General features: G+C 39.0%; 1 protein-coding gene across 6 annotated transcripts in view; it reads left to right on the forward strand.

Moving 5' to 3' along the window:
- The window catches only part of SNX14 (sorting nexin 14), a 67,139-nt gene that overhangs the window by 1,478 nt on the left and 46,036 nt on the right, over positions 1 to 19,625 (forward strand). For 4 of the 6 annotated variants that reach the window (XM_060114289.1, XM_060114293.1, XM_060114295.1 and 1 more), the window contains exons 2-5: positions 14,476 to 14,596; positions 15,634 to 15,710; positions 15,792 to 15,870; positions 19,216 to 19,259. In XM_060114289.1, coding sequence (XP_059970272.1) covers positions 14,476 to 14,596; positions 15,634 to 15,710; positions 15,792 to 15,870; positions 19,216 to 19,259 — 321 coding nt within the window. The remainder of the gene's footprint in view (positions 1 to 14,475; positions 14,597 to 15,633; positions 15,711 to 15,791; positions 15,871 to 19,215; positions 19,260 to 19,625) is intronic. The other 2 variants (XM_060114290.1, XM_060114294.1) reach the window with 1 other exon arrangement.

Genomic DNA, 19,625 nt, shown 5'->3' on the forward strand with positions numbered 1-19,625 from the left:
TTTTTAAGTTTTTTTAAAAATTTTATTGATTGATTGATTGATTGCTGTGTTGGCTCTTCGTTTCTGTGCGAGGGCTTTCTCTAGTTGCGGCAAGTGGGGGCCACTCCTCATCGCGGTGCGCGGGCCTCTCACTATCGCGGCCTCTCTTGTTGCGGAGCACAGGCTCCAGACGCGCAGGCTCAGTAATTGTGGCTCACGGGGCTAGTTGCTCCGCGGCATGTGGGATCTTCCCAGACCAGGGCTCGAACTTGTGTCCCCTGCATTGGCAGGCAGATTTTCAACCACTGCGCCACCAGGGAAGCCCCAATACGATTTTTAAGTTTTGTCCAGGGATTCTTACCTGTCTTCTTTGGGAGTCGGGTCAGTTTAGGTCTCTAAAGTAGGGCAGCTATGTAGGAGCAGGTTTAACTAGATTTCCAACTTAATCATAGCATCCAGTGTTCTATGTTGTTAAGAAGTCATAGCGGGGCTTCCCTGGTGGCGCAGTGGTTGAGAGTCCACCTGCCGATGCAGGGGACACGGATTCGTGCCCCGGTGCGGGAGGATCCCACATGCCGCGGAGCGGCTGGGCCTGTGAGCCATGGCCGCTGGGCCTGCGCGTCCGGAGCCTGTGCTCCGCAGCGGGAGAGGCCACAGCAGTGGAAGGCCCGCGTACCGCAAAAAAAAAAAAAAAAAAAAAGAAGTCATAAGATAACATCAGGTCTGTATAACATCTGATCTCTGTACCCTGTATTTGCGTTATGCAAGGAAAGAAGGAAATAACACATAAGTGTTATCTCTGAGTGGTTGGATTTATGAATGAAATTGTTTTCGCATACATGGCACATCTATTCAGAAATCTAAAAATATATATGTATGTGTATATAATACAGAAAACATTGGGGGCATAACTATGGAACTAGAAAAAAATGAGAAGATATGCTTTGTACATATGTTCAACAAATAAATGATTTCTGTACAGGCATTTCACCAGTTAATTTTTAGAAATAACTTTAAAAGAAATTTTCAGTTTTAAATCTCCCCTGGTTGGGAATTCCCCGGCAGTCCAGTGGTTAGGACTCTGTGCTTCCACTGCTGGGGGCTTGGGTTCGATCCTTGGTCAGGGAATTAAGATCCACTGCAACATTTAAAATGGATAAACAACAGGGACCTTCTGTATAGCACAGGGAACTCTGCCCAATACTATGTAACCACCTAAATGGGGAAAGAACATGAAAAAGAGTGGATACATGTATATGTATAACTGAATCACTTTGCTGTACACCTGAAACTATCACAACACTGGTAATCAACTATACGCCAATATAAAATAAAAAGTTAAAAAAAAAAGTCCCACAAGGCACCTGGCACAGCCAAAAACAAACCCCTCCAAAAAAACCCCCAAAAAACACACACTCACACAAAACAACAAAACAACAAAACCCAAACAAAAACGACACAAAAAAACCCAACCAAACAAAAACTCCCCTGGTTAGTATGGTTAAACTTAGACTAATACTCTTTTTTTTTTTTTTTTAGCTGTCTTGGGTCTTCGTTGCTGCACAGGCTTTCTCTAGTTGCGGTGAGCAGGGGCTACTCTTAGTTGTAGTGCATAGGCTTCTCATTGTGGTGGCTTCTCTTGTTACGGAGCTCGGGCTCTAGGCACGTGGGCTTCAGTAGTTGCAGCAGGTGGGCCCTGGAGTGTGCAGGCTTCAGTAGTTGTGGCGCGTGGGCTCAGTAGTTGTGGCACATGGGCTTAGTTGCTCCACAGCATGTGGGATCTGCCTGGAGCAAGGCTCGAACCTGTATCCCCTGCATTGTCAGGCGGATTCTTAACCACTGCACCACCAGGGAAGTCCCGGACTAATACTCTTTTTGGAATTAATTTTTTCTCTAGTTGTCTTGAAACTTTAACTCCTAAAGAACTCTCAAGGTGTTATTTAGCATATAAAATTTTCTTTCAATATGCATTAAAATTATGAATCTTATCTGTGGAAAGATAAATAGATATAACCTTTGGACCATTGTAACTGATTTATGGGAAGAGTAGAGTAACATACTTTATATATTTCAAATTATGATATCACCTTTGCAGTATTGTTGGGATAAATTAAGAGCATAGATACAATTATATATAGATTTATTGGCTAGTCATAGGATTGAATATTTGAGTATTATAATTAGGAACATTTTAAGTTAATCCTAATAATAATGGTAATAGTTATAATAGATAACACTTTGTGAGTACTTTGTTTGGCTCAGGTATTGTGTTAAGAGTTTTCATTTATTATTATTATTTTTTGTATAGATTTTTTCCTAGCGTTTAACTGTAATTGAGGTTTTTTAAAAAAAATTTATTTATTTTTGGTTGCGCCAGGTCTTAGTTGCGGCAGGTGGGCTCCTTAGTTGCAGCTCGCCAGCTCCTTAGTTGCGGCATGCATGTGGGATCTAGTTCCCTGACCAGGGATTGAACCTGGGCCCCCTGCATTGGGAGCATGGAGTCTTATCCACTTTGCCACCAGGGAGGTCCCCTTCATTTATTATTGAGGCAATTTATTGATGTGGTTGAAAGTTTTGAATCTGAAGCTTGATTGTAAGAATTTTATTCTGACTCCTCCGTTAACTAGTTATATGACTTTGGATAAGTAGTCTAATTTTTATCTGTCCCAGTCCCGTAATCTGTAAAATGGGCATAATACTAGTACCTACATTATACGGTTACTTTGATGAGTTGAGTGGGTTAACACATGGAAAGTGCTTAGAATGGTCCTCAGCACCTGTGCTCTTATTAAATGTTAGCAGTTATTTTTGTCTTATTTATCCTCACAACACTGTGAATAGGTACTATTACTAGCCTCAGTGACTGTTTTTATGAGATATAACTTACAGAAAAGTGTATAACACATACGAAATTGTATAGTTCTGTGAATTTTAAAATATGGCTCCCCATGTAACCAGCACTCAGATCAAGATGTAAAAACATTTTTAGCACCCTAGTAGGCTCCCTTGTCAATAACCTTCTCCTTGTCATGTATCAGATTTGTTGTTTTTGAACTTCATATTAATGGAATCATATGGTCTTGTATCTGGTTCCTTTTTCTCAACTCTCCTTTTGAGATTTATCCATATTGTTGCATATATCAGTAGTTTTTCTTTTTTGTTATTGTGTCGTATTCCATTGAGACTATGCCACACTTTGTCCATTCTTTTGAAAGGCATTTGAATTGTTTACAGTCTTTGGCTATTATGAATAATGCTGCTGTGAATATTCTAATATATATTTCTTTTGACAGACATATGTACTTATTTCTTTTGGGTGTATATAGCCATAAATGAAAATGCTTAATCATAGCATATACATTTGTTTAACTTAAGTAGATACTGCTAGACAGTTTTCCAAAGTGGTTATACCAATTTTACTCTTGCCAAAAATGTTTTACAGTTCTTTCTGATATGGTTTATAGGTTTAGTTTAGCCATTTTAGTGAGTGTATAGTGGTAGCTCATTGTAGTTTTAATTTGCAGGTCCTTGATTAGCCCCATTTTACACATAAGCAAACTGAAGCCTAGAGTTGTTCAATAACTTTCTCAGGTTCATAGATAGTAGCAAAATGGGATTCTAATGTAGATCGTTCTGATTTAGAAGCCCAGACTTTTAAAATTACATTAAAAAGACATTGTTAAGAAAAAATACTTATTATTGATAACTTTCTAAATAACATTGACTCATATAAACTGTAAAGAAGTCAGAAAATAGAAATATAAAGACGATGTTAAAAATCACTCATAAATTTACCATTCAGAGTTGACTGCTGTTGTTAACATTCTAGTCACTTTTACCTGCAGTTTACAATTTTATTTTATAAATTGCGATTTTTTTCTGTATATATAGCCTTCTTCTATGTATGGAGCCTGCTTAATGTGTTTTAGTATTATTTTCTTTATTTTCAGATTACCACAACTGGCTTACATACACTTAACTTAGTATTTAAAAATTTTTATTTATTTATTTATTCTTTTGGCTGCGTTGGGTCTTTGTTGCTGTGCGCAGGCTTTCTCTAGTTTCGGTGAGCGGGGGCTACTCTTCATTGTGGTGTGCGGGCTTCTCATTGCAGTGGCTTCTCTTGTTGCAGAGCATGGGCTCTAGGCACACGGTCTTCAGTAGTTGTGGCACCTGGACTCAATAGTTGTGCCTCGTGGGCTCTAGAACGCAGGCTCAGTAGTTGTGGCTCATGGGCTTACGTTGCTCCGCGGCATGTGGGATCTTCCCAGACCAGGGCTCCAACCCATGTCCCCTGCATTGACACATGGATTCTTTTTTTTTTTTTTTTTTTTTTTTTTTTTTGCGGTATGTGGGCCTCTCACTGTTGTGGCCTCTCCCGTTGCGGAGCACAGGCTCCGGACACGCAGGCTCAACGGCCATGGCTCATGGGCCAAGCCGCTCCGCGGCATGTGGGATCCTCCCAGACCGGGGCACGAACCCGTGTCCCCTGCATCGGCAGGCGGACTCTCAACCACTGCGCCACCAGGAAAGCCCGACACATGGATTCTTAACCACACTGCCACCAGGGAAGTCCCTTAACTTAGTATTAAGACAGGCTTTTCCAAGTACTTTTATGAACTTATTTAATCGTCATAACAACCCTATGAGTTAGGTATTATTATTATTACCCCATATTATAGAGGCCCAAGCAAGAGTCAGAGAGATTAAGTAATTTGCATTGTGTCATAGCCAGGATTAGAACCCAGACAGGCTCTACAGTGTTTTTGTTTCCAAACTAAGTGGGTCTTTCACTGTATGTTCTGTTTCTTTGGTCTATTTTTCTCTTTCTACAACAGTACCAAATTTTTTTTTAATGACAGTATTATAGTTTTGTAGTGTTTTTATATACAGCTGGGTTGTAGGCCAGAACATGTACATATGGCCTTCACGTGTGGCTTTTTTCCCAACCTGGTGCTGGGTTACAAGGGTGAGTATCCTGAGAAAGAGATTCTGGTGGAAGCTGTATCTTTTTTGTGACCTGTCCTTGGAAGTTAGGCAGTTAGGCAGCTTCATTTCTGCCACATTCTTTTGGTTAGGAGTGAGTTATTTAGGCCAGCCTGTATTCAAGGGGAAGGAAATTAGGCTCCTGCTTTTGATGTGAGGAGGGCAAAGAATTTGCACAGTTTTTATTTAATTTGTAAATTAATCTGGGTAGAATTGATGAGTTAACTGTATTTAATGGTTTTATCCATGAACATAATCTTTCTCCATTCATTCACATCTGCTCTGATGTCCTTTTAATAGCTTTTTTTCGTTTAAAAACTTTATTATGGAAAACTTAAAACACAAAATAAAAATAGAATAGTACAATGAAACCTGTAAATACCTATCACCCAGCTTCAAAAATGATCAGCTCAAAGTCCAGTATCACCCCCTCCCCCAATTATTTTGAAGGAAATCCCACATGATGTATTTTATCAGCAAACATTTCAGTATGTATCTCTAATAGATGGGAGCTTTTTTTCTACGTAACCACAATACCATTTCACATTAAAAAAAAAACTAATTTCTTAGCATCCTTAAATATCTATTCAGTGTTCAGATTTCCCTGAATTTGTTAGAGCTTTACCCTCTAACATTTTATGATGAACAGTTTTAAACAAATAGCAATGTTGAAATTTACGGTAAATGACCAATTATGTTTTGCCTAGATTTTACATTAACATTTTACATTTTTTTTTATTGGAGCATAGTTGATTCACAGTGTTGTGCTAGTTTCAGGTGTACAGCAAAGTGATTCAGTTATACTTATACATATATTCATTTTTTTAGATCCTTTTCTCATATAGGTTATCACAGAATATTGAGTAGAGTTCCCTGTGCTATACAGTAGGTCCTTGTTGGTTATCTATCTTGTATACAGTACTGTGTGTATGTTCATCCCAAACTCCTGAGTTATCCCTCCGCCCTTGTTTCCCCTTTGGTGACCATAAGTTTGCTTTCAAACATTTTACTGTATTTTTATATGCTTTATTGTGTGTCTGTCTATCCATTACTCCATCCGTAATGAATCTTACTCATAAACAGCTTTTTACAGTTAGTTAAATAAGATCCAAATATGATCTTTTAATCTGAATGTTGCCTTCCCTCCCCCCTCCCTTTCTTTAACCTTGTAATTTATTTGTGAGGAAACTGGCCATTTGTTCTGTAGAGTTTTCCACAGTCTGGCTTTTGCTGATTGCATCCCTGTAGTGTTTTGGGGCATGTTCTTTTCCCTCTGTGTTCCCTGTAAACTAGTAGTTAGGTCAAGAGGCCTCATCTCATTGTTTTGATTTTTTTTTTCTCCTTTAGTTCATGATGGTGTAGATTTAAAGATATTGAACTGTTTAAAAAATATGCCTTTCTTATGGTGTTATTCTTTATTTTATGATATACTGCTAGTCTTAGTTAACTAATATTTTACTTTGTAGTTCATATCTATATTCATAAGTAAAATAGACCTAATGATTTGCTTATATTATCTTTATCAGGTTGGGGAATTAAAATTATATTAATCCTTTAAAATTAGCAGCTTTTTCTCATTTTTTCCCCCTGAAAGCAGTCTGTATAAAATAGAGATTAACTGTTTTATGAAAGTTTGGTAAAACCATTTGGGCCAGGGGTCTTTTTTTTATAGTCAGGTCTCTGATTATATTTTAATTCCTCTAATGATAATTGGTCTATTCAAGTTCTTCACTTCCTAATTTCTGGCATTTTTGTCTTTTTCTAAAAATTTATGTCATATAGGTTATCTAATTTATGAGCATACATATAGTTGTTTATAGTCCTACTCTTCATTTCAGTTATAGCTATGATTATTTCTTTTTCATTCTGTATTGTATACTTGTATCCTCTCTTTTTTTTTTTATTCCCTCATCTGTCTTGCTAAAACCTTGTGTTTTTAACTTTTGGTTTTGAAAATTTCCAAGCATATATAGAAAAAAGAGAGTGCAAGGAACCGCTAAGCACCCATCACTCAGCTTCAGTAACCATCAATGTTTTTAAAAAGTCTAACCTTCCTCCCTTAAAAAGTAAATTATTCTACACAAAACCATAACCTTACAAAATTAACAATAATTCTTAATGTCTTCTAATAACCAGTCCATAATCAAATTTTCCTAATTATGTAAAAATTTGTAGGGGCTTCCCTGGTGGCGCAGTGGTTAAGAATCCGCCTGCCAATGCAGGGGACACAGGTTCAAGCCCTGGTCCGGGAAGATTCCACATGCTGCGGAGCAACTAAGCCCGTGTGCCACAACTACTGAGCCGCGTTCTAGAGCCCATGAGCCAAACTGCTGGAGCCCGCACACCTAGAGCCCGTGCTCTGCAACAAGAGAAGCCACCGCAATGAGAAGCCCGCGCACTGCAATGAAGAGTAGCCCCTGCTCGCCGCAACTTGAGAAAGCCCACGTAGCAACAAAGACCCAACGCAGCCAAAAATAAATAAAAATAAAAAATAAATTTATAAAAAAAAATTTGTAGTGCATTTGTTCTAATCAGAATCTAAGCTAGGTCCACTCATTGTATATAGTTGATGCATTTCTTAAACTTTTGTAAAATGTCTTGTAATCTAGAACAGGAGTTGGCAAACTTTTTCTGTAAAGTGTCAGAGAATAAATATTTTCGGCTTTGCGGGCTACATCAGGTCTCTGTCCCATATTATTATTATTATTTTTTAATTTATCTTATTTATTTATTTATTTTTGGCTGTGTTGGGTCTTCGTTGCTGCACATGGGGTTTCTCTAGTTGCAGCGAGCATGGGCTACTCTTCATTGTGGTGTGCGGCCTTCTCACTGCGGTGGCTTCTCTTGTTGCAGAGCACAGGCTCTAGAGCGCGGGCTTCAGTAGTTGTGGCACACGGGCTTAGTTGCTCCGTGGCATGTGGGATCTTCCCGGACCAGGGCTCGAACCCGTGTCCCCTGCGTTAGTGGGCGGATTCTTTTTTTTTTTTTTTTTTTTTTTTTTTTTTTTTTTTTGCGGTATGCGGGCCTCTCACTGTTGTGGCCTCCCCCGTCGCGGAGCACAGGCTCCGGACGCGCAGGCTCCGGACGCGCAGGCTCCGGACGCGCAGGCTCAGCGGCCATGGCTCACGGGCCCAGCCGCTCCGCGGCATATGGGATCCTCCCAGACCGGGGCACGAACCCGTATCCCCTGCATCGGCAGGCGGACTCTCAACCACTTGCGCCACCAGGGAGAGTGGGCGGATTCTTAACCACTGCGCCACTAGCGAAGGCCCCCATATTATTTTTTAAAAGAGCCCTTTAAAAATGTAAAAGTCTTTCTTAGCTTGAGGGCTATCCATAAGCCATAGTTTGTCAACCCTAATCTAGAACATTCCTCCTCACACGCTCTTTTTTTTCCTCCTTGCTATTGAGTTGTTGAAGAAACTGAGTCATTTGTTCACACCTTGGATTTTGCTGATAGTTTCCTTGTGGTGTCTTCTATTTTTACTCTCACCTGCACCTTTATATTTTTTGTAGACAGGGAGTTAGATTTATAGGCTCAATTAGATTTAGATTTATTTTTATTTATTTATTTATTTGGTGCAAGAGTACTTCACTGATGCTGTGTGCATCCTATTACATCACATCACAGGATAACTCCACATTAGATGGAGTTGCCTTACTTTGTGGATTCAGGTGGTGACAACTGCCCAACAAACTTTCTCTTTGGTTTCACCGTTTATTTACTCCCTGAATCAGTTACTTCATTATAGGATGCAACATGATGATTTCGTATTCTTCCATTCCTTCTGTAGTTTTTAGTTTAAATTCTTGTGTGGGGCTTCCCTGGTGGTGCAGTGGTTGAGAATCTGCCTGCCGATGCAGGGGACACGGGTTCGAGTCCTGGTTTGGGAAGATCCCACATGCCGTGGAGCAGCTAGGCCCGTGAGCCACAACTACTGAGCCTGTGCGTCTGGAGCCCGTGCTCCGCAACAAGAGAGGCCACGATAGTGAGAGGCCCGCGCACCGCGATGAAGAGCGGCCCTCACTTGCCGCAACTAGAGAAAGCCCTCGCACAGAAACGAAGACCCAACACGGCCAAAAATAAATAAATAAATAAATAATAATTAAAAAAAAATAAATTCGTGTGTGTGTGTGTGTGTGTGTAAAATTGCTTTAGTCCATCCTCCATTAGGTGCATTTAGTTACAATGAAGTACATCTCAAATTGGAAAAGTGGGTTAAATACTTACACTTTTCTCTTAATTATCGGTTTTTAGAGTAATTATTGGTGCCCTAAAACTTTGAGTAGTATCCAGTTAGAGGTTTGCTTATTTTATTAGTTTTTCCAAAGAACCAGCTTAATTTTCTTTTTTGTCTTATCATTATTGTCTACATTATTATTATTTTTTATTTTTATTTTTTTGCGGTATGTGGGCCTCTCACTGTTGTGGCCTCTCCCGTTGCGGAGCACAGGCTCCGGATGCGCAGGCTCAGCGGCCATGGCTCACGGGCCCAGCCGCTCCGCGGCATGTGGGATCTTCCCGGACCGGGGCACGAACCCGTGTCCCCTGCATCGGCAGGCGGACTCTCAACCACTGCGCCACCAGGGAAGCCCAATTGTCTACATTATTGATTTCTGTTCTTCTCTTTAGTGTTTCCTTCCTTTTAATGTGTTTGGATTTGCATTTTCCCCCCACCCCGTCCTTCTGAATGCTTAGCTTGATGGTTTTCAGCATTTCTTTGTCTCTGATTAATGGGAGGTTTCTCAACCTCAACACTGTTGATAATTTGGGTCAGATAAATCTTTGTGGTGGGGGGCTGTCCTGTATGCTGTAAGGTATTTAGCAGAGCCCTGGCCTCTAGTCATGTGATGTAAGTGCCACAGTCCCCTTCTCCCTCTCCCTGCAGTTGTGACGATCAAAAGGTCTCCATGTACGGCCACATGTCCCCTGGGCAGTGAGATCACCCTTCGTTGAGAGCAACAGGATTAATGCATTCAATGCTATAGATTTCCTTCTTAAATAATGCCTTAGTTATTGCTTGCCCTAGTTATAGCAGTATACATATTGCATGTAGTGTTTATTGTCATTCAGTCTAAGCACAGGTCTACAATTCCTAATCTGTAATTCTGAGATCCAAAAAGCTCTGAAGAAGTAACTTTTCCCCTAAGTTTGGCATTTAATAACAAAACCTGACCTCAATAGACTTGAGACTATTTATAGTATTTATTTCTGACTTATTTATTTATTTATTGTTTATATGTTTTGCTGCAGAAATATTGATATCTGATTATGGAGTACTGTATCAGACCTCATTAACATATTACATTATGTTATTTATGAAATACATGCTATAAAACTGTTCAAGAATCCTAAAAATTCTGAATTCTGAGTCATATCTCTCCAGCTCAAAATGATTTTCAGTAAGTGGCCATGGACATGAATTTCATAATTTCCTCTGTGAATACCTGTATAACCTATTGAGTTAATTTCCAGACTTAATGTTTCTTTAAAACTTGATGTCAGTTATGGTATTGGTTGGAGTGAAGCTTTGTATAAAGGAATGAGAAGAAATAAGAGTAGAAAGGTGGGTTGGGGTCAGCTTGGAAGGGACCATAAAGGTTTAAGGGGTTTGTGTTTCATCCTGCAGGCAACATTAAGCCATAGCAGTTTTTTGAGTGAATAGTCATCATGTTTATGTTTTAAGTGCTGAGTGAGAGCATTTAATAATCGGTATGTAGTGGATGTTTCTCAAGTATAGAATTGCCCTGGAAGCCTGGAGACCAGGCAGGTTCATCTAGTTGGGTGGTGCAGCCTTTGTCTCACAGCTTTTGCACTTACTTGGTCACTGTCTGTAATACGTAAGCATCTTTAATCATCTGTCTTCGCCTTCTTACTACTTGGTGCTTTATTCCCCAATTCTGAAATCCCAGACCTTCACAATATCTTCTGTAACCTTTTCTATAACATGCTGCACTTGGGCAGTTGTCCCCAGTCAAAGAACTGGGATCAAGGTGGAACTCACTTGTGTGCTTCTTGTCTCTTAAAGATTCTGTTGCTGTATATTGCCTGTTATCCAGTGCCTAAAAGCAGTTGCTGCACATGTTTTGTTCAGTTTTATAGTTGTTTATGGTGGGAAGGCAAGTCTGGTACAAATTATTCTGTCAAGGAAATAGAAGTCTCTTACTCCTTTGAAACATTACCATCTGTCTGTTTTCTCACTGATCTCCAGGTCACTTGTACTCTAAGCTTCTGGTTCATAGACTTTCTCTCCATTTTAAATTCTGCCATCATTCTAGGTGACTTCAGTGTTTGTGCAGGTAGCCCATCAAATATGCTAGTCTATCTCGAGGTGACTCCTGTACAGTCTCCCACTTGGACCACCATATGGTGGCCCTGGTTATCACCAGAAAGTGTTCTACCTGTAAAATCTTAAAAATCAAATCTCCCACTTGCTGACCAGTGCCTACTTCTCTCATTCGGAAAAGCCTGCTTTTCTCAGCCTCCCGATTCCTCTGCCTTCTTCCTATCCATTGTCCCTCTTCTGTTGTCACTTACTTTCCTATGTAGTTTGGGGTCAGTCTAGCTTAGATTCTATTGCCCATCACTTCAACCACTCTATTGCCAGTATCTTTGACTCTCTTTCCTTACATTCCACTCACCTGACAAACTCCAAATCTTGGATCAGTGATGCTGCTTGTTTTTTTTAGTGTTTATATCCTGGTTACTGAATGTTGCTAGAGAAGATCCCATACCTGTACATTTAACTCTTCAGCCTCAGTACTGCTCAGCAGTTCCCCAGGATACCCTTCTCTTTACTTCTTCCCAGCAGCTGTTTCAGAACTTCCCCAGTCTTCTAGAACTTCCGTTCGTGCCACCTTCGCCCTTTACTCTCAGCATCTCCTGTTTCACCTAAAGGCCATCATAAATTCCTGTTTTGAAATCTACACGTTTGACTCCATTCTCATCAGAGTCTATTCTTTCTCTCTGGTATTGGGGAGGAGATATCTCTTCCTGTTATAACTATTTCTTCTATTTTGGCTCTGAATCCCGACTACTCCTGTCTTCTCTAGGAGAAAATAATTCTCTCAAGTTATCTTTTCGCTCCTACCTTTTTCTCTCTTTTCTCCTTCTCTCCTATTAACATTTAAATATGATCAGGTTTTTCTAAACACCTTTCCTCATTGTCCCTCTCCAGCTAACACCTTAGCTCTTCTTTCCTTTAAAAAGAGAATTATCGGGCCTCCCTGGTGGCGCAAGTGGTTGAGAGTCCGCCTGCTGATGCAGGGGATACGGGTTCGTGCCCCGGTCTGGGAGGATCCCATATGCCGCGGAGCGGCTGGGCCCGTGAGCCATGGCCGCTGAGCCTGCGCGTCCGGAGCCTGCGCGTCCGGAGCCTGTGCTCCACAACGGGGGAGGCCACAACAGTGAGAGGCCCGCATACCGCAAAAAAAAAAAAAAAAAAAAAAAAGAGAATTATCCACATGTACCAGTTCCACTTCCCCACCTCTCTTCAATCCACTGCAGTCCTTTACCATTCTACTAAAATTGCTTTTGCCTAGTTCATCAGTGGCCCTCTTGTTGCTAAAACTGACGGACACTTCTCAATCTGTCTCACCTTATTTTACAACTGTTGGATCATGTTAACTACTTCATCCCTGTTGAAATGTTTTCTTTCTTTTTTTATCTTGACAGCCATTTTGACTTGACCCCCGGTTGTCTTCTCAACTCTTCTAATTACTAGATTCCTTTACGGATTCCTCTTGTTCTGCTTATCTCTTAAATGTATTATGTTCTCTTCTTTTCTCATTCTGCAGCTTTTCCCTGGTCATGTCATTCGTTCCCATGACTTCAGTGATCTTTATGCTGGTAATTTCCAAGCCATATTCTCTGCAGAGATCTAAACTACCCAATATTTGGCTGGTTATGGAACATTTCTGCTTGACATGTCTTAAGATATCTGAAATTCAGCATGTCCAAAGGGAACTGATTTTTAATCTCTCCCTTCTCCTTGCATCTAATCAACTACTCAGTCCCCTTAATTCTTCCTCCTAGATGTCTCAAAACAGTCAGCTTCTTTTTATTTCTAACTCTCTTCCCTGGTACAGGCCATCTGTAGACTCTCCTAGATTAATTACTTCAGCAGCTTTCTAATTAGCCTGCACGTTTCCACTTTAGGCCATTCTCCATATTGCCGCCTGAGTGTCTACTGATCATCTGGTGATACTACTCTTTTTCTTAAAACTCTTAAAAATTCTTAAAATCTTCTCGAAACTCTTCATTGTCTGCTGGGCATTACTCAGGACTCTTGATGGTAGATGAAAGAAACTCAGCTCACACTAGGTTGGGCAAAGAGGGGAATCATGGAGAGATTATGTAAGTGCAGAAAGAACTGGAGTGTAGCTGGGCCTCAGAGACACATAGAACCAGGGTTTGGAATACTGCCAATACTTTCTACACCTCCTGGATTTTCCTGCTTCTCTCTGTGGATTGGCTTCATTCTCTTCTCACTACTTAGTGGTTTGTGGCCTGAAGAGCTACCACCAAAGTCTGTACTGTATGGTTTGCACAGCTAACAGCCGTGACTTGGTGATTAGAATTGGAACTGTGATGTTTGGGGGGCTGGTGTCTCACAGAGTCTCGGCAACTGAAATGTGTGCACGTCAGAGCTGTGCGCTGTGAGGGCTGGCCGTATCGAGACACCTTAACATGGCTTACTCTATGACACTGTGTCATGTGGCTTTGGCTTGGCTTTTCTAGATTCATCTCAAGGCCACTTCTTCCTTGGAACTGTGCTCAGATCTTCGCCCACGTAGTTCTCTCCAGTTTGAGTTCCCCTGCCTCTTCCCCAGTCCCACCTTCCTCTCCCCCAGTCCCACCTTCCTCTCCCCTGTCCTCTTCTGTTGGTTTTCTCCTACTCACTCCTTAAGGTTTTCCGCAGACACAACTTCCTCTGGAAAGAGTTCTTCTGTCTTTTCAAGTTTGGGTTGTGTATTTTGCCCGAGGAGTTCTCATATCATGCATACTTTCTCTGTCCTAATATAGAACACATCATCACCCTGTATTGTATTTACTTACTTACCTGTTATACCTACCAGACAGTGTTTTCCATGCAAATAAAGACCATGGCAGTGCTGTTCCTCACTGTATCCCTAGAGCCTAGTACTATGTAGCACAAAACGGGCACTCAGTAAAATTGATTTAATGAAAAATAATCAGAATTTTGGTGGGGTTTGAATACTACCCTGTCATTAGAAGGTATTCTGGAAAAATGTGGTATTGGCTAAATAGGACAACCTAGGTACCAAATTATGAAATATTGAGAATTTATACCTCTTTATACAGTTAATGAAATATACATTCTGTGATTCTTATAGTTAGTAGATACATTACAGAAAATCATGACTGGAGAAGTTGCTTCAGCCTGGTATGGTAGGTGCTTAATTAAAAACTTGTGAAATCAATGAAGGGACAAATTAGGGTTATATGCTTTTTTTTGGTTCTAATAATTACCTTCCTTTATTTCTAAGGTATCTGCACGTTTTAATGATCTTCTGGTCATTTGTTGCTGGAGTTGTCACATTCTACTGCTCGTTAGGACCTGATTCTCTCTTACCAAATATATTCTTCACGATAAAATACAAACCCAAGGTAAAATATATGTGTTCTTACTTTTAAAAGAGTTAGTAGGTATGACCCTGTGCTATTCGATATTGTTCAGGAAAGCATGTTAAAGCAGTGATTCTTAAAAAATACATCTGCTATTATTTAATAATGGAAGACATCAGAACATTTTTAAAGTGAAATTTGCATATATGTTTATTTTTAAAGTATAGAGGTCTCCCAGGAGGAGCTATAGAAAGAAAATAGAAAATTCTCAGAAAATTGGGCTCCACAATTTTAGAGTGTCCTTTGACTGCATATTAACTATGAGGACAGTGAATTAAAACAGAGGTTTCCAAAGAAAGTACAGACTCTTGGGCCCTACCACTAGATTTTGATTGAATAGTTCTGGGTTAGGGCCTTCTAATTAGGACCTGTTAAAAGCCTTCCAGGTGATTCTGAGGCACAGACACAAACAGGGAACTAATTGTTCCCTAAATGTTTATTTGCTCCATAGAAACAAACCAGTAATATTTCTTTAACGAAAATAATTAGTGTTTCTGAACTTTGAAGTCTTCCTTGAAAATTCTCCGAGTTGTTGTAGTCCCTCATCTCAGGTTGGTTGATATTTCTACTCAGAGGAAACACAGCTGAAGGTGATACCCCGTATTTGGTCAGGAACCTTACTAGTTATCACGAGTCTTCTCCCTCATTGAATTCAAAGTTTTGGAGAAATAGAAAATAGTTTTTTCTTATACCTTTGCAGTAGAGTATCATTTTCAAATATAGATTGATTTTTTTTTTTTTTTTAGTAAGTGAGCGTAACAATTGACTTTAATTTTAAGCTTGAAAATTTGGCTTAGTTATTGTAAAGCATTTCATTAGGTATTTTTTTCCTATTGGCAGTTTGGTATAGCAAGTACTATTTATTATAAAGAATGGTTTCAGTGTTAAAGCAGATATTAGTTAAAAAAAATCATGTCCTTTGAATTCGTACATTGATTAACAAACTTTTGGAAAGTTGATTCTCTTTAGTAAATATGATACATAAAGTAAAGACAAATCTCCCCATTTCCCTTTTTTAGCAGTTAGGACTTCAGGAATTATTTCCTCAAGGTCGTAGCTGTGCTGTTTGTGGTAAAGTGAAATGTAAACGACATAGGTATGTTAAACACTTTTAATTTGTTGATCATTCCAGTTACATTTTGGATTTCAAGCAGTTTAACTGTATGATTTTCTTTAGACCTGCCTTGCTACTTGAGAACTACCAGCCATGGCTAGACCTGAAAATTTCTTCCAAGGTTGATGCATCTCTCTCAGAGGTAACTGATTTAAATAAAATTGCTATGTATACCCAAGCAGAAAGTATTAAATACCTATGGAAAATTTAATCATGGAGCATTTTAATATATGCTGCCTAATCAATTCTTGGTTGGTAGTTGATTGTTATACAACTTGAATGGTAAACTAGAAATGTTTTTGAATCCCATGTCTAATTGAAATGGACATTTTAGCCAAAAAAAAGTACTGTTTACCTAGTTATTGTTTACCTCTTATAAAAATCGTCATTTTTATTATAGGACAGTAGAAATAACCATTTTGTAATTCCAGAGGAGACCTGAGCTACAAGGAGCCAATGTGTATCTTACTGAATTGTGACCCCATCTTTGACACTAACTTGAGCAGAGAGTCAGATACATTTCAGTGTTTCTCCATAGTGTAGGAATAGAAAGCATGTTCTCTTATCTTTGTTCCAGTCACATTTTATATGTACCTTTTTGGTAACATATCATGTTTTAGTTATTTCTTTGAGAGACTTGGTCTCTCCATCCGAGAAAGCAGTCAAGTCCTTGAAGGCAAGGAATGGGTCTCATTTGTTCCCAGCACCAAGTGCAGGTGCCAGATATATTGTTGGTACCTGATAGATATGTATTGAATTAAACTGAATGCTAATTAGTTGAAGAATAACATTAGGCATCTGAATCCTGCCTTAATTGTCCTTTTTCCCAGTTTGTATCTTTCTTTGGCTAAAAGTATGCTGCATAAATGCTAAACTGTTGGCATTTTTCTTTTTCATTTCTTCTGTAAGCTCTTTTTCATCCTTCAGATTCCCTGATTTAAGACTGTGCTGTCCAGTGTAGTAGCCACTAGCCACATGTGGCTATTGATAAACACTTGAAATGTGTTAGTCCAGATTGAGATGTGCTGTATATGTAAAATATGTACTGGATTTTGAGGACTTAGTAAGGAAAAAGAAATGTAAAATATCCTATTATATATTTTATGTTGATTACATATATGATAATATTTTGGGTATATTGGGTTAAATAAGATATAAAATTAACTTCACCTGTTTCTTTTTACTTTTTAAAAAATGTAGCTACTAGAAAATTTGAAATTATATATGTGGCTCACATTATATTTCTATTGGAGAGTGCAGATTTGAGGTCTGTTGAAGACAAGACTTCTAGGAAGAGTATTATTTGTAGTTTGACACTTCGTTTCTTCTTAAAAATTGAAAAAACTGATGTAAAGCTCTTAGCCTAGTGCCTGGCACATATTGGTGTTCAATAAATACTAGCTCCAATATTTAAAAACATTTTCTGAGATCTTGCTGTAGGCAGGAGCTGAACTAGGCCCTAGGAATAAAAAGGGAAATCAGGTATGGTTCCTTTCTTCTGGGAACTTCAGTCTAGGAGGGGAGATAGCCATTTAAACAGACATATACAATATAATGTAATGCAGGCTATAATGGAAGAAATGTACAAGGTGTATCATTAGTGCAGAGGAAGAAGTGCATAACTGTTGAGAGGAGCAGTCAGGAAATATAACTAGAAGTTTATCAGCCTGATAGTGTGGGAAAGGGTATTTCAGGGTGTGGGAGGAGCTTTTGGAAGGAAAGAGAGGCTTTGAAACAAGGTGGAGTGTTCAGCAAACTGGAGGGTGAAATGCGAAGGAGGTTGTGGGCAACGAAGAGACCAGACTCTATTAGCTCGTATTTATCGATCACTTACTGTATAGTAGATATTGTACTAATCACTGTACTTGCATTATTCATGTAATCATACAACCTATGAAGTAGGTGCTATTATTGATTTGGTGGTTTTACCAAAGGAAGGGTTTAGAGAGTTTTAATAATTTTCTCAGGTATCATATTGGTTGGTAGCAGAACTCAGTCTAAAACCCAGGACTGCCTTAGTTCTTAACTGATTTTTACATGGCCCTTTAGAAATCAGATCATCAGAAGACTTAAAAGGCCACGCTGAAGGGGTTTAATTGATGGGAAGTCAGTGGTGATTTTCAAATTGCCTAACTAGAGTTTTCAGATGTGATTCACAGGATGCAGTGGGAGGTGAAAAGGAAGTGGATGGTCACAGGGGCTGGCAAACAGCTTTCTCTCACCCCTTCACAATCAGTGCAGCTCCACTTGTCTTACTTTGATATGTTGTGGTTTGATATATTGAGGGTTTCATGCAGGGGAGTGATGTGGTCAAATACATGTTTTAGATCACTTTGGCAGCTTTATGGAGGGTGGAGGGGAGCTAGCTTGGAAGGAGACTAGTTTAGAGGCTATTGCTATATATAGGGATGAGAAGATGAGGACCTGAACAGTGGAGCTGTAGAAAAGAGCTACTTAGGATGTAAACTTAGTAGGGCTTCTGATTGAATTTGAGGGAATAATATATTAATAAGATGAAATGTTTAATGGTAAATTTTCTAGTCTCCTCTCTGTGTCCTAACACTGTCTATATGTATGTATCTTATTTTTACAGGTGATATCACTAATGCTTACTTTTTTAGTAAAAAATCCACATCTTGTTACCTTAGTATTTAGAGAGTCCACAGTCTTCATTACTGCTGCAGAGAAGGTATATAGTCAGATTAGATATATTGTTTCATTCCCTCCCTAGTCTTTTTTAAAGTTGATGCTCACTGCTACAAGTCCTTTTAAAAATTAAACTATACTGCTCCACCCAGGCTCAAGGAATGGAAGGTTTAACACCCAGGATTTCTTTTGTTTTGTTTTGTTACTTTTTCACATATAACTTGATTTTGAGTGTACAGCTAAAATTTTCAAAAAGTGAGCATATTCATATAACCAGCCCCCAGATCAAGAAACAAAAACATTATTAGCACCCAGAAGTACCCCTCATGCTCCCTTCTAGTCACTATCCTCGCTTCAAAGATAATCACTGACACCTAATTTTAACCCTTTATATAAGTCTTTTATATTTGTTTCTTCATTTTATTCTGGGAATACTGACTTACAGAGAGGGTGAGGAATGCAAAAGACTAGCCTATTATTTTCCTTATTTCCATAGAACGTTTTTGGTTCAGTGAAGCTTCAGAGTCAGAACAATTTAGGTTTTTTAAAAATTTTTTAAATCATAGGAATATTTAAAAATGTGTGTCAAAAAAAATGTGTGTCATTTTAATAGTAATTTTTCTTTTTTATGGTTTTCAAAGTATTTTTTCATATGTTTTCTTTCATCATCACAACCATGTAAAGTTGACATATACATTTTGTCATGTGAAATTGTGATATTAGATGTCAATATATGGGATACTAAACTTAGTTGTTATTATATATTTCTTAGTAGTAGAGTTTATTTTCCCAGAATGAGTTAACTAACTTGATTTTTCTTTGAAAAATAATTTTTATGCAGGTTCTTGAATTAGTGTTGGAAAACTTCATTTACCCCTGGTACAGGTAAGTTCTTTCTATAAGACCTTTTTTCTATAGTATAGTGAATACCATTAAGTTAAGTGTGCTAATGATATGTTTTCAGTATAGGCCAGGATTTCTCAATTTTTGCATTATTGACATTTTAGACCACGTAATTCTTTGCTGTGGGGACCTGTACTGTGCCTTATAGGGTATTTAGCCGCACCCCTGGCTTCTTCCTAGCGAATGCTGGTGGGACCCCTTCTTCCCCTAGTTGTGACCACCAAAAATGTCTTCAGAGATTGCCACATTTACCTGGGAGGCACAGTGGTCCCAGTTAAGAACCATTGATTAGGTCATCAATTAACAGTTTAGTGATAGCAAAGAGGAACCTAGGCTACTTTTTGATAG

This window comes from Mesoplodon densirostris, chromosome 12, assembly GCF_025265405.1.
Source record: "Mesoplodon densirostris isolate mMesDen1 chromosome 12, mMesDen1 primary haplotype, whole genome shotgun sequence".
Lineage (NCBI taxonomy): Eukaryota > Metazoa > Chordata > Mammalia > Artiodactyla > Ziphiidae > Mesoplodon > Mesoplodon densirostris.